This window comes from Tamandua tetradactyla, chromosome 4 (genome assembly GCF_023851605.1).
Source record: "Tamandua tetradactyla isolate mTamTet1 chromosome 4, mTamTet1.pri, whole genome shotgun sequence".
Lineage (NCBI taxonomy): Eukaryota > Metazoa > Chordata > Mammalia > Pilosa > Myrmecophagidae > Tamandua > Tamandua tetradactyla.
The window spans coordinates 13,201,679-13,216,979 of record NC_135330.1 but is presented as its reverse complement, the minus strand read 5'-3'; the positions used below and the strand labels follow the sequence as shown (position 1 = coordinate 13,216,979).

At 41.3% G+C, this 15,301-nt stretch overlaps 1 protein-coding gene across 6 annotated transcripts in view; it reads right to left on the bottom strand.

The window, feature by feature from the left end:
• Positions 1-15,301, bottom strand: part of LOC143680038 (sodium/potassium-transporting ATPase subunit alpha-4) — a 64,908-nt gene that overhangs the window by 37,081 nt on the left and 12,526 nt on the right. For all 6 annotated transcript variants that reach the window (XM_077156618.1, XM_077156617.1, XM_077156615.1 and 3 more), the window contains 2 exons: positions 12,470-12,659; positions 12,152-12,324 (listed from right to left, as the gene is read on the bottom strand). In XM_077156618.1, the coding sequence (XP_077012733.1) occupies positions 12,152-12,324; positions 12,470-12,659 (363 nt within the window). The remainder of the gene's footprint in view (positions 1-12,151; positions 12,325-12,469; positions 12,660-15,301) is intronic.

Genomic DNA, 15,301 nt, shown 5'->3' with positions numbered 1-15,301 from the left:
TTTGCTGAGCTGAAGAGTAAAACATGCTGGGTGTGTGTGCATGTGTGAGTGTGAATTTAACATTATGAGTATTGGAATTGCTGTGGCAAGAGGTCTGGTTTCCGGAAAGCTGACACCATGTGTACACAATCACGCACACCACCAGCAATACCTCTAGCCCATAAGTAGGGGAGAGGGGAACCTCTTCCTCTGTTTTATTTTTTTCTCTCTCTGAATTTAAGAGAAAAAGGAAAATTACAAAATCTCATATCCCCGAGATATATTTTTAAATATTTTTATTGAGAAATCTTCACACATGTACAGTCCATACAGCTATACCTAGTTTTTAATGAAAAAGGGGTGCTTGATTTTATCAAATCCTTTTTCTACATTTAGATGATAATTTTTTCCCTTCACGCCATTAATGTGGTATATTATACCAATTGATATTCTTATGTTGAATGACTGTTGCATACCATGGATAGGTTCCACTTGATCATCATGTAGAGTTCTTTTAGTGTGCTATTGGATTCAGTTTGCTAGCATATTATTGAGAAATTTTGCCTTTATATTTACTTGGAATATTGGTCTATAATTTTCTTTTCTTGTAGGAAAAGTGATGTTGGCTTCATAGAATGAGTTAGGGAGTGTTCTCTTCTCTTTAATTGTTTTGTAGAGTTTGAGCAGAAGTGGTGTTAATTTTTCCTGGAATGTTTGGTAAAATTCACCAGTAAAGCCTTCTAGTCCCAGTGTTCTAGTTTGCCAGCTGCCAGAATGCAACACACCATAAACAGATTGGCTTTTAATAAAAGGGGATTTATTTCATTAGTTCTTCAGAGGAAAGGCAGCCAACTTTCAACTGAGGTTCTTTCTTACGTGGGAAGGCACAGGGTGATCTCTGCTGGCCTTCTCTCCAGGCCTCAGGGTTCCAACAACTTTCTCTGGGGTGATTTCTTTCTATATCTCCAAAGGCCTGGGCTGAGCTGTAAGTGCTGAGATGAGGTATGTTGAGCTGCTTGGGCTGTGCTACGTTGAACTCTCTCATTTAAGCACCAGCCAATCAAATCAAACACGATTCATTACAGCAGACACACCTCTTAGCTGACTGCAGATGTAATGAGCAATAGATGAAGTTCACGTGTCATTGGCTCATGGCTGCAGCAACAGAACTAGGTACCTTCACCTGGCCAAGTTGACAACTGAATCTAACTACCACACCTGGGTTGGTCTTTGTTGGGAGGTTTTTGATTACTGATTCATTCTCTTTTTCTTTTTTATTTATCTGTTAAGATTTTCTTTCTTTTTTTGTAGTTTATGCATTTTTAGAAATCTGTCCAATTCATCTAGGATATCTGTTATCATACAGTTGTTTATAGCATCCTCTTATAATCCTTTTTATTTCATGGTGTCTATAGTGATGTCCTACATTTCAATTCTGATTATAGTTCTATGTATCCTCTCTCTTATTTTCTTTGTTGATCTAGCTAAAATTTGTTTATTTTATAGATATTTCCAAAGAACCAACTTCTGTGTTTTTTATTCTATTATTTTTTAAATCTCTATTTCATTGATCTCCACTCTAAATTTTGTTATTTCCTTCCTTTTGCTCACTTTGATTTTAGTTTGCTCTTTATCTAGATCCTCTAGTTGTGAGGTTAGGTCTCTGATTTGAGATCTTTCTTTTTTTAATGTAAGCATTTGGAGCTATAAGTTTCCCTCTCAGCACAATCTGCTGCATCATATAATTTTGATATGTTGAGTTTTCATTTTCATTTGCCTCAAGATATTTGCTAATTCTTCTTGTAATTTCTTCTTTGACCACTTTGTTGTTTAAAAACGTGTTGATTAATTTCTATATATTTGTGAATTTTCCAATTTTCCATCTATTATTCATTTTTATCTTCATTCCTTTGTGGTCAGAAGAGATACAGTGCATGATTTCAGTATTTTTTTTTTTAATTTGTTGAGACAGTCTTTGTTACCTAACATATGGTCTGTCCTGGAAAATGATCCATGTGCACTCGAGAAGAATGTGTATTCTGCTGCTGTTGGGTGAAGTTTCTATATATGTGTGTTAGGTCTAGTTTGTTATGTATCATTCAAGTCTTCTATTTCCTCATTGATCAACTGTCTGGATGTTCTATCCATTATTGAAAGTAGTGTATTGAAGTCTTCTGCTATCAACGTAGAATTGTTTTCTATTTATCCCTTCCAATCTGTCAATGTTTACTTTATATATTTTGGGGCTCCACAATTCAGTGCATATGTTTTTATAATTATGTCTTCTTGTTGAATTGACCACTTTATCAGTATATAGTGATCTTCTTTGTCTCTCACAGCAGTTTTTACTTAAACTCTCTTTTATGTGATATTAGTATAGCTACCCTAGCTGGTTAATATTTGCATGGTATATATTTTTTCCATCCTTTCGCTTTCAACCTATTTGTGTCTTTGAATTTAAGTCGAGTTGCTTATAATCAGCATATAGTCATCATACCTTTTTTTATATCCATTTTGCCAACCTCTGCCTTTTGACTGGAGAATTTAATCAATTTACATTTAAAGTAACTACTGATAAGGCAAGACATTTTTCTGACATTTTGCTATTTTGTCTTTCTAAATCTTATGCTATTTTTGTCCCTGAGTTCTTCCATTACTGCCTTTTTTTTTTGGTAGTGTGCTATTTTGAGTTCCTTCTTAGTTCCTTCTGTATGTGTTTTTCAGATTTGTGTGTGTGTGTGTGTGGTTATCATGGGACTTAAATTTCACATTCTAAATCTATAACAACCACATTTGATATGTTAGCAACTTAACTTCAATAGCATACACAAACATTGTCCTATATCACTCCATTTCCCCACCTTTTTGATGGACTCATTGCAAATTATATCTCCATACATAGTATTCCAAAACTATAGATTTCTCATTACTTTTATGTATGTGCACTTTTGAACACTTTAGAAATAAAAAATTGAGTTACATGCCAAATAACACAATACATATTACTAGCATTTATAATTATCCACATAGTTACCTTTGCCTTTATTTCTTTACGCTACTTCCATTCACTATCTAGTGTGCTTTCCTTTCAGTTGGAAGCTTTCCCTTTAGAATTCCTTTTAGGGTAGGTCTAGTGGTGACAAACTCCCTCAGCTTTTGTTTATCTGGTAATGTCTTTTTTGGAAAGAAAATTTCACTGGCTATAAAATTCTTGGCTGGCAATTGTTTTCTTTAAGCACTTTAAGTATCTCATCCCACTGCCTTTGCTTCCATGGTGTCTGATGAGAAATCAGAACTTAATCTTATTGGTGCTGCCTTGTACATACCACATTGTTTTTTCCTTGCAGTTTTCAAAACTCTTCTTGTCCTTGACATTCAGTTTAACTACTGTATGTCTAGGTGTTATTATCTTCAAGCTAATCCAGTTTGGGCTTCACTGAGTGTTTCAGTTTGCTAAAGCTGCCAGAATGCAATATACCAGAAATGGATTGGTAACTTAAATCATAACATTTAAGTCACATGTTACAATTATAAGACTGTGAAAATGTCCAAATTAAGTCACTGTATTAGTTACGGTTCTTTAGAGAAACAGAATCAACAGGAAGCACTCACAAATATAAAGTTTATAAAAGTGTCTCATGTAACCATGGGAATGCAGAGTTCAAAATCCATAGGGTGGGCTGTGAAGCCGACAATTCCAATGGAGGGTCTAGATGAACTCCACAGGAGAGGCTCGCCAGCTGAAGCAGAAACAGAGCCTGTCTCTTCTGAATCCTCCTTAAAAGGCTTCCAGTGATTAGATTAAGCATCACTCATTGCAGAAGACACTCCCCTTAGCTGATTACAAATGGAATCAGCTGTGGATGCAGCTGACATGATCATGATTTAACTCTATGAAATGTCCTTATTGCAAAGACAGGCCAGCACTTGCCCAACCAGACAAACAGGTGCCACCACTAGGCCAAGTTGTCACATAGACCTGACCATGACAGGCCACCCCTTGGAAAATATACATATCACCTTAAACCATACCTAATTTCTAAATAAAAAGCAATAAAATACACATTTTTTCTTTCACCTAACAATGTTCAACTGTCCTGCATATACCTGGAAACACATTAAGTCTCTCCAGAATAGTGTGCAAGTCCTTGGGTAATATTCATTCTTAAACTTGATATCTTACAACTTAAACAGTATAACATGAACAAAACAGCATTACAGTCCTCATTTCTGTAACTGATCATGTGGTCATAGTTCATATTTATCACTACCTTCTTCCACTACCCATTCCATGTTCCCTTTACCCTCAGCAAGCACTTCAGCTGGCCATGGTTCTTTGCCTGGTGGGGTGACCCAAACCTTCATTCCTTAAGTTTCAGAGCTATTGGTAGTCCTGCCTGGATTGGGCTGTTGCAGTTTTCCATTGATTTTAATCACAGGGCACGGTAGTGCTAAAAGACACCATAGGGGATCTCCTATATTCCAAGAAAACTCTTCTTTACCTCCACTGTGTAGTTGCAGTCCTACTTCCCCCTGATAGTCAGGGTCAATCACCCCAGACATTAATGTAATCCCCTTCTTGGCTTGTTGATCCAGGGGCATAAGTAGCCCAAAGTGACCAGGTGGCAGTCTTAGATTCCAGTTCCAGTTCAATGGAATCATTGTTGTTTCTCCTGGTGGAAGCACTCCCCATTTTGGAACTAAAACCTGTAGACCAGCAGAGCTCAGGGTCACAGGGACAGGAAGCAAAAATTTTCCTAGTGGATCACTAGGGGTAATAGTGAGTGGTACCACTCCCATTTCCACCCCTTGGTTCCTGGACCCATGGATCCTGGCTATGGGAGAAATAGCACCATAAAGCAGACGCTGATTCAGAGCATATACAGCTTCCTGGAGAACATTACCCCAGCTGTTCAAGGTATTACCACCTAGTTGGCACCATAATTGAGTTTTCAAAAGGCCATTCCACCGTTGTATCAATCCAGCTGCTTCTGGATGATGGGGAACATGGTAAGACCAGACAATTCCATGAGCATGTGCCCATTCCTGCACTTCATTTGCTGTGAAATGTGTCCCTTGATCAGAAGCAATGCTGTGTGGAATACCATGATGATGGAGAAGGCATTCTGTAAGCCCATGGATGGTAGTTTTGGCAGAAGCATTGTGTGCAGGGAAAGCAAACTCATATCCAGAGTATGTGTCTATTCCAGTTAGAACAAATTGCTGCCCCTTCCATGAAAGGAGTGGTCCAATGTAATCAACCTGCCACCATGTAGCTGGCTGGTCACCTCGGGGAATGGTGCCATATTGGGCTGAGTGTGGGTCTCTGTAGCTGGCAGATTGGGCACTCAGCAGTGGCTGTAGCCAAGTCAGCGTTGGTGAGTGGAAGTCCATGTTGTTGAGCCCATGCATAACCTCCGTCCCTAACACCACAGCCACTTTGTTCATGAGCCTATTGGGCAATGACAGGAGTTGCTGGGGAAAGAGGCTGGCTGGTAACCATAGAATGGGTCATCTTATCCACTTGATTATTAAAAACTTCCTCTGCTGAAGTCACCCTCTGGTGACTTCTGGTGTGCAGTCACATGGGACACAAATATGTTCATGTTTTTAGCCCACTCAGAAACGTCTATCCACATACCTCTTCCCCAGACCTCTTTGTCACCAATTTTCCAATTATGGTCTTTCCAAGTCCCTGACTATCCAGCCAAACCATTAACAACAGCCCATTAGTCAGTATACAAATGCACCTCTGGCCAGTTCTCCTTCCAAGCAAAATGAACACCTAGGTGCACTGCTCGAAGTTCTGCCCACTGGGAGGATTTCCCCTCACCACTGTCCTTCACAGACACCCCAGAAAGAGGTTGTAGTGTGGTAGCTGTCCACTTTTGGGTGGTATCTGCATATTGTGCTGAACCATCTGTAAACCAGGCCCGAGTTTTCTCTTTCTCAGTCAATTCACTGTAAGGAACTCCCCAAGAGGTCAGAGCTCTGGTCTGGGAAAGAGATGGTAATGTGGCAGGCGTGGAGACCATGGGTATTTGGACCACTTCCTCATGTAACTTACTTGTACCTTCAGGACCTGCTCTGGCCCTATCGCGTATATACCATTTCCATTTTACAATAGACTGCTGCTGTGCACGCCCAACTTCATGGCTTGGTGGGTCAGACAACACCCAGCTCATGATAGGCAACTCAGGTCTCATGGTAACTTGGTGGCCCATGGTTAAGTATTCAGTCTCTACTAAGGCCCAGTAGCAGGCCAAAAGCTGTTTCTCAAAAGAAGAGCAATTATCTACAGTAGATGGTAAGGCTTTGCTCCAAAATCCTAAGGGTCTGCATTGTGATTCTCCTATAGGGGACTGCCAAAGGCTCCAGACAGCATCTCTATTTGCCACTGACACTTCCAGCACCATTGGATCTGCTGGATCATATGGCCCATGTAGCAGAGCAGCTTGTACAGCAGCCTGGACCTGTCACAGAGCCTTCTCTTGTTCATGTCCCCACTTGAAATTAGCAACTTTTCTGGTCACTCGATAAATGGGCTGGAGTAACACACCCAAGTGAGGAACATGTTGTCGCCAAAATCCAAAGAGACCAACTAGGCATTGTGCCTCTTTTTTGGTCTTAGGAGGGGCCAGATGCAGCAACTTATCCTTCACCTTAGAAGGGCTATCTTGACACGCCCCAGACCACTGGACACCTAGAAATTTCACGAGGTGAAAGGCCCCTGTATTTTTGTTGGATTTATCTCCCATCCTCTGACATGCAAATGCCTTACCAGTAAGTCTAGAGTAGTTGCTACTTCTTGCTCAGTGGGTCCAATCAACATGAATATCATAAATATAATGGACCAGTGTGATATCTTGTGAGAGGGAGAAATGATCAAGATCCCTGCAGACAAGATTATGATATAGGGCTGGATAGTCAATATACCCCTGAGGTAGGACAGTGAAAGTATATTGCTGACCTTGCCAGCTGAAAGCAAACTGTTTCTGGTGGTCCCTACTAACAGCTATTGAGAAAAAAGCATTTGCCAGATCAATAGCTGCATATCAGGTACCAGGCAATGTATTGATTTGCTCAAGCAATGATACCACATCAAGAACAGCAGCTGCAATTGGAGTTACCACCTGGTTGAGTTTACGATAATCCACTATCATCCTCCAAGAGCCATCTGTTTTCTGCACAGGCCAAATAGGAGATTTAAATGGGGATGTGGTAGGAATCACCACCCCTGCATCCTTCAAGTTCTTAAGAGTGGCAGTAATCTCTGCAATTCCTCCAGGAATCTGGTATTGCTTCTGATTTACTATTTTGATAGGTAGGGGCAGTTCTAGTGGCTTCCACTTGGCCTTTCCCACCATAATAGCCCTCACTGCATGAGTTAGAGAGCCAATGTTGGGGATTCTTCCAGTTGCTCAGTATGTCTATTCCACTTATACATTCTGGAACTGGACAAATAACTACAGAATGAGTCTGGGGAGGGACCCACTGGACCCACTGTGAGATGGACCTAAGCTAAAACTCCATTGATCACCTGGCCTCCATAAGCGTCGACTCTGACTGGTGGACCAGAGTGATGTGTTGGGTCCCCTGGAATTAATGTCACTTCTGAACCAGTGTCTAATAATCCCTGAAATATCTGTCCATTTCCTTTTCCCGAATGCACAGTTACCTTGGTAAAAGGCCGTCAGTCTCCCTGGGGAGAGCTTGGAGGAAGATTAACAGTATGAATTCGTGGCAGTGTAACAGGGTTCTCCCTCAAAGGGACCTGGCCTCCCCTTCATTCAAGGGGCTCTGGGTCTGTAAACTGTCTTAAGTCTGGAAATTGATTAAGGGGCCGTGACTCTGTCTTTTTGTAATTCAGGTTAGACTTCTGTTCAATTGACCTAGAACTCTTTTGTTTATACAGCTCAAACAAGAATTTAGTAGACTACCCTTCTATTGTATTTCTAGGTACCCCACGATTTACTAGCCAATGCCACAAATCTCTGCTAGTCATGTAATTTTGACTCCTGCTTTGAGTTTGCTGTCTATTATAATAGCCACGTCTACCCTGTCTTTTGTGATTAAGTGCTGCCACCTGGCTCCTGCCAACTTGGGATCCAGTCATCCCCATTGTGTTTAAGGATTCCAGCTCAGTGACAGCAATTCCCAAAGTCATATCTGACCTAAAGAGAAGTGCAACTACAGAGCTCTTCAGGGATGATGGCGCTAGTCTCACAAATTTATTTCTCACTGTTCTGGTAAAAGGTGCATCCTCAGGACATTCCTGGGGTGTAAGAGTAGGCTTTGCATGATAAATCCACTCTAACATTCCAATCTCTCTAAGCCTCTGGATCCCCTCATCTACATTATACCAGGGAAGTTCTGGCATTTCATCCTCAGGTAATGTCGACCACCTTTTGATCCATGTTTCAACCAACCACCCAAACAAACTGTTAATACCTTTTCTAACCCCTCAAACTATAACATTGAATGCAGAATCTCTGCTTAGTGGGCCCATATCAATAAATTCAGCCTGATGCAGACTTATATTCCTCCCACCATTATCCCACACCCTTAAAATCCATTGCCACACATATTCCCCTGATTTCTGTCTGTATAAATTGGAAAACTCACACAGTTCTTTGGAGTATAACATACCTCCTCATGTGTGATACTTTGTACCTCACCTTTAGGGGCCTGTTGGGGCTTTAGTCTAGTTATAGGTCTGGAAGAAATGAGGGGTGGTGGGGGTGGGTCATGAAAAGAATTAGAAATATCTTCCAAGCCATTTGTTTCAGGGCCTTCGTTTGCAGTTTCATCTGGTGAAACAGGATTAATCACTCTAGGGCTAATCCCTTCAGGAGGAGGTTGGGTGGCCAACTCCTCAGAGCAGACTATTACAGGGTTATCTAGAGAAGATTCAGCATGACCTAGGGTTTCAACCTCACCCCTGACATCATTATCAAACCATACGTCACCATCCCATTTGTCAGGGTCCCACTCCTTTCCAATCAATGCCCTCATTTTAATGGCAGACAACATGCAACACTGAGATTTCAGTTTATGCTGTAAAGTTGCTACTCTAACAGTAAGATTCTGAGTCTGATTTTCAGAGATCTCAAGTCTATGGCTACAGAAAATAAGATTTTCCTTCAGGATACTCACAGAAACTTCTACATCTGTCAGATGGCGATTAAGCTTCTCATTTGAAGCCTTAAACCCATCCCTTTCACTCTTTAATGTAGCCAGTGTATCTAACAACAACACAGCCAACATCTCTATACCTCTTATTTCTGCAAAACTCTGTAAAGGTGTCAAAAACATTATCATCCAGAGCCTGGCTTCATACAAGCGAAGAATTAGGATAATCAATTGGTGATATTTTGACTATCTCTTTTACCAACTCATTTCATGGGTTTGGAGTGTCATTCTGATTATGGGAATCAGAGTCCTTACTGCCTATTAGTCCAGTCAGTTTAGAAAGCCATTCATAAAAACCCATTTTTAAGGTTCTGTTTCTTAAGAACCACTCCTGGTACCAAGTTGTATTAGTTAGGATTCTCTAGAGAAACAGAATCAACAGGAAACACTCGTAAATATAAAATGTATAAAAGTGTTTCACGTGACCGTGGGAATGCAGAGTATAAAATCTGCAGGTCAGGCTGTGAAGCTGATGATTCCGATGGAGGTTCTGGACGAATTCCACAGGAGAGGCTCGCCAGCCAAAGCAGGAAGAGAGCCTGTCTCTTTTGAATCCCCTGTAAAAGGCTTCCAGTGATTCGATTAAGCATCACTCACTGCAGAAGATGCTCCCCTTAGCTGATTACAAATGGAATCAGCTGTGGCTGCAGCTGACATGATCATGATTAAATTCTATGAAATGTCCTCATTGCAACAGACAGGCCAGCACTTGCCCAACCAGATGAACAGGTACCACCACTTGGCCAAGTTGACACATGAAGCTGACCATGACAGTCATCGACAGAGGATACCTTCTTGGAGAAAAAGCAGCCAGCAGCCAGGATATCTCTGTCAGCTGGGAAGGCACATGACTGGCATCTGAGTTCCTTGCTCCCAGTTCATTGCTTTCAGCTCCTGATTCCAGTGATTTTTTCTCCAAGCATCTGTGGGCCCTCACTTAGCTCCTCTGGGTCAAACTCTATATTTCATGTCTTATCTTCCCTTGGCTCTCTCCAGGTTCTGACTATTTCTGTAAGTCCTTGCTTAGCACTCAGGGTATTTCTGTCTGCATCTTCAAACATCTGTGTCTGCTCTCTGTGTTGGCTCTTTTAAGGGCTCCAGTAAACTAATTAAAACCCACCTTGAATGGGTGGGGCCACATCTCTGTGGAAATAATCTGATCAAAAGGCACCATCCAAACAGTGGGCTTGACTCCACAAGATTGGATTAGGATTAAGAGAACATGGCTTTTCTGGGGTACGTAACATTTCAAACCAGCACATTGGGATTCCTGAATGTGTACATTTATGTCTTTCATTAAATTTGGGAAGTTTTCTGCCACTATTCCTTTGAATTTTTCTTCTGCACCTTTCTCTCTCTCTTCTCCTTCTGGTACTCCCAAAGAGTACATATATATATACATATTTTTTTTCCCTTGATGCATGGTTCAAAAATTGAACCCAATCCTCCCACATGGAAGGTGAGCATTCTACCACTGAACTGCCTATGCACCCTCTGTTCACTTTTTTTTCATTCCTTTTTATTTCTGCTCCTCAGGTTGAATTTACTGATTCTTTCTTCTGCTAGCTCCCATCTGCTGCTGAAACCGAGGTAATTTTTCACTTCAGTTATTGTGGTCTTCAATTCCAGTAATTCTGTTTGATTCCAAAAAATTTCTATCTCCTTATTGAAATTCTCATATTACTCATTCACCGTGTTCCTATTATCCTTTAGTTCTTTTTTCTATGTTTTCTCTTTTTATTTATTTGAGCATATTGAAGATCATTTTTTTTTAGTCTCCTTCTGGTATGTCCAAAGCCTGGTCTTCTTTGCTAATGGTTTCCATCTTGTTCCTTTGCACAGGTCATCTTTCCCTGTGTTTTTGTCTCATACTATTTTGTTTCAAACTGTACATGTTAACTTTGGGATTTTGCCCCTGAGCTGTCTGTTCCTTAAATTTGTATCCAGTTAGTGATATGACAGAGATTTCCTTGAGAGCCAGGAATTCACAAAAACAAACTAACACAAAAAAACACCTTCTATAGCCTTGAAAACTGACTCTGCTTTGGCTGGAGATCTCTTCAGAGTTCAGCCCTCCTATCATCTGAGACAAATGTGAAATGCAGAGTCCTCGCAGTTTTATCTGGGCTTGTTGGAGCCTATTTCTTGCCCTTGGTTTGTGGTTGCTCTTGGTCTTAGGAATTTTCCCATGTATAGGAATTAAAATGTTCACTCTGCTACCTATGAAATAGGTTTTCTTCCCTTACTGAGTGCTCTATTGCATGTTACTGCAGGTAGTTTTTTGCTCCAGGATGCTTTGACTTGTTTCTTCAGCTGCTATAGCTGTCTGAAAGCTGCTTTGCCTACAGGACAAGTTCTGGGGAGGGCAGCCAGAGACAGGTTTTCTGGTTCAGTCTTTCATCCTTCTACTTGATAAATGGGCACTGGCATATGGTTACCCAGTATGCACATAGGGGTTATTCTGCTCCCTTTGGAATATGGCTGGGAACTCACATGGTAGTGCAGGGTGGCTCCATGCCATGCCTGAGAAGGGGAGGGAAAGGGGCTAGCAAAGGTGGCACGAGCTTCACCTACCTTTTTTTTTTTTTTCGTAAAGGTAGGCACTGGGAATCGAACCCAGGTCTCTGGTATCACAGGCGAGAACTCTGCCACTGCGCCACCATTGCCCGCCCAATATCTATCATTTTTAAATCTGTGTTTTCTTGATTTGGCCCTCACTTAGTTACTGTAACTCTAATTTTTTCCCCCAGAGTTTGGAGGAAGATGGCTCAGCCAGCTTTTGCTGGTTGTTCATAGTCTGTGGAGGAACAGTACGTTGGAGCATCTTATGGTCAACTGGCTCCTAACTTGGAGACTTCTTAAGACGAAACATCATAAGCTCAAGTAAGTGGAAATCAATTCAATCCAACCAACATTATTAAGTACACTCTGTGCAAGGCTTTCCATTAGTGGTTCCAACTTGTGGAACTTGGGTTTTTACCTTAATCCCTGCACTACGACACTTGCTTACAGCATCAGGCACTGCAGCTCTGGGAGGGTCGATCATGGATATGAGCCCCACAAAACAAAAGTCCTTCATGGGAAAATTAATTTCATCTATATTAAACACGTATCCCTTGGAGTAGCTGCTGGGCAGATTCAAGTAGCAGAACCCTGGGAAGAGAGAAAAGAAAGGATTAGCTGTCATTCAACTAATCTATTTCTCTATTTCCCTCACCCCAACCTCCTAGATTTCCCACCTCACAAATAATATAGTTTTTGTGTCATTCTTTCAAAGCCCTCTCCCATAGCCCCTCACCTAACACACGTTCCCCCAGACCTCCCAGTTCCAAGTACGCATTTTGGAAGTTATTCTTCATTTCATCATCCATTGAGTACTCCTGCCCATTCAGAAGGAAAGTAGAGCAGAGGTCCAAGATCTTCTCAGGAGCCCCTTTCATCATCAGTACATGGGTCTGAGTGCTTTCCTCCTGAAGGTGGATGGACATCTAGGGAGAGGAGAGGAAGCATCCAAAACAGGAGAGGGCATGGGTTAAGGAAAAAAAAAAACAAGGGAAAAGTTTTGAGGGTAAAAGAGATAGGTAACCTGTTTCAAAATCCCATTACCTCCCCAGCCCCAACCTGGCCCTCTAACCCCAGTCAAAGCTGTTCCAAGCCTCTCTTCCTTTCCAAAATGCCTCAGCCTATGATTATCAGAAGCTCTCGGAGGGCAGATCCAGGCACTCTCACTTTTCCCCTGCTTACTTTCTGCTTAGACAGCAGAATGAGGCTAGCAAAGAAAGACGGCAGAGTAGAGAGGAAAAGCAAGCAAACTTAAGAGTCCAAAGACCTGTTTGGTTCCTCTCTACCTGGAGGCACAATCATAATTCTTTTGCCCTGGGAGAGTTCTTCTTGCTTAAGGGGTCCATATACTCCCAGAGGAGCTACATGTTAGACCACATCCACAAAGTCATTCCTGTTTCCAACAGCCCTCTTTAGGGTTCACAGTATTCAAATGAACACCCATCTCCTCTCGTCTCCCACAGTATGGCGTGGTGCCTTACACAACTGTGGGGTGATATCCAGATAATTTGGTTTTCCTAAGCAGATGTGCCATAGTACGATCTGTGCAGAGAACTAAACCACCTCAAACATATTGCAATGTGGTGACTATTTGCTCATAATAATTTCCTATACCCCATTCTTTGGTCCCTATTCCAGGGACCGATCATTGAGCTCAGCATGGTGCAGGCTGACTTTCAGACAAACTGCCAACAGGAAAAGGCCTAATATAAAGCCATGTCCAACAGATGGTAGCTATTTCTCCTAGAACCTCTTCTCTATGTCCATTCTGACCTACACCCTTCCCCCATCTAGGATCCAGTATTTGCAGGTGATCCAGAATATCCAATATAAATAACATCCGATCTATGGAAGACTTCAATATCTGATCTATGAAGCTGTAAACGAGTGTTAGAATTTGACCTAGGAAACATGGGATACACACCATCTCAGAGTTAGAGGCTTCTACTGCTGCTGTCCCATGAAGTCCAAGACTGGGCAGGACCACTTTCTTAGCTTTATGACCTCAGGTCAATCTATTTAACTTCTCAAAATCTTAGTTCCTTTACTAAAATGAAAGAGGTTCTGTCTTGCTTACTTAACTGCTTTTTTTTTTCATTTGTGGCGCTAATCTCTGTTCTTTTTAAATTAATAATTAAATTAATGGTTTAATTAATTAATCTTTATTAATCAATTAAATTAATAATAAAAGATCTCTGATCTTTTTTAAATTAATAATTTTTTGTTAGAGAAGTTGTAGGTTTACCAGAAATATTAGCCCTAAAATATATAAAATACACAGTCCCCATATACCACCACTTTATTTCTTTTTTACGAGAGAATATTTGCAAAAAATACTTGGAAAACTGTGAAGCACTATTCAAAAATAGATTTGTCTTTCTGGTCCCTTGGTCACTGTTTCCTAAAAGCCAGAAAAGTCCCTTGAGAGGGTCCAGATGGAGCCCGTTGGAGGGGGTGTAGGGAGGGGGAGGGGCAGATTTTTTAAGTGAACCTGATGGGACAACACATAATAAGGGGAGAGAAATAAAATCAGTTTAGGTTTTATATTTCCCCCTTGATCTACGATCTATGAAAAAGATCTATAGGGTTCCTCTAATGATGGAAAATTCCTTATAACATTTCCAGTAACAAAATCGATGCCTTGAAAAGAAATGACAGTGAGGTGGGGAGGGGCGCAGAATTGCACTGCTCAAAGGGTAAGCCAGGTGGGACAGCAGTGTGCAAAACCGTCGGTAAAACTGCTCTAAAACAAACTTAAAAATAAAGGAAAGCTCAGTTACGGTCAAAACATGCTTAAATAGTTCAGGGGGGAAACCTTAACTTGTGTAAGCAAAAAGCTGTAAAAAAATTTTGAAAGCTCAGTTTTCTCAGGGCTTAATAAATATTTGTCGAATGAGTGAAGGGCCCAGGAGGTGATAGTAAAGCCTACTATAGCTAGTAACTTGGTCACAGAGCATCCTATCTTGATAGAAAATGACAGCTAAAAAAAGGTAGGGAGAGAAATCTGGAAATGCCAGAACCAAGAATCTTCTTCCTTTCATTTCAGTCACACAGAGAGACTAGGCAGGCTAAGCTGCCCCTTGCAAATGCGGGAGCCTCCAAATACCCTGAGGGCAACCTCATTAAGACAGTGGTCCAAGAGCAGAGCGAGGTGGCCGAGGGCTTTTCTCAGAGCCTCTAGGAACCCAAGGTCCGGCAGCCAAACGGCTGAGCACACTTGGTGCCACCTCAAAGGATGATTTTGCCACTTGAATTTGATCGCCCGTATCTCAGAAAAGGCACTAAAGGAGGCACATCAGAACTCTGAAGGGCGTCCCTTCCCTTATGTCATGGGTTCGTATTGCTCTTATTTCGAATCACATGGAAGAAGAGGCGCCTCATTGTTTTTCAAAGTCCTGAATTGATCCTGCCAAGCACAAAATTCCAATCTGGTCAGTAAGGTTACTGGACATCAGAAAAGGAAAAAAAAAAGAGAAGAAGATTGCAATTTGGACCTAGGAAACCTATTTAATTACACGGACTAAAAGCTCGTTTGTTGAAAGTATAGATCTATTTCTTTAACTCATTG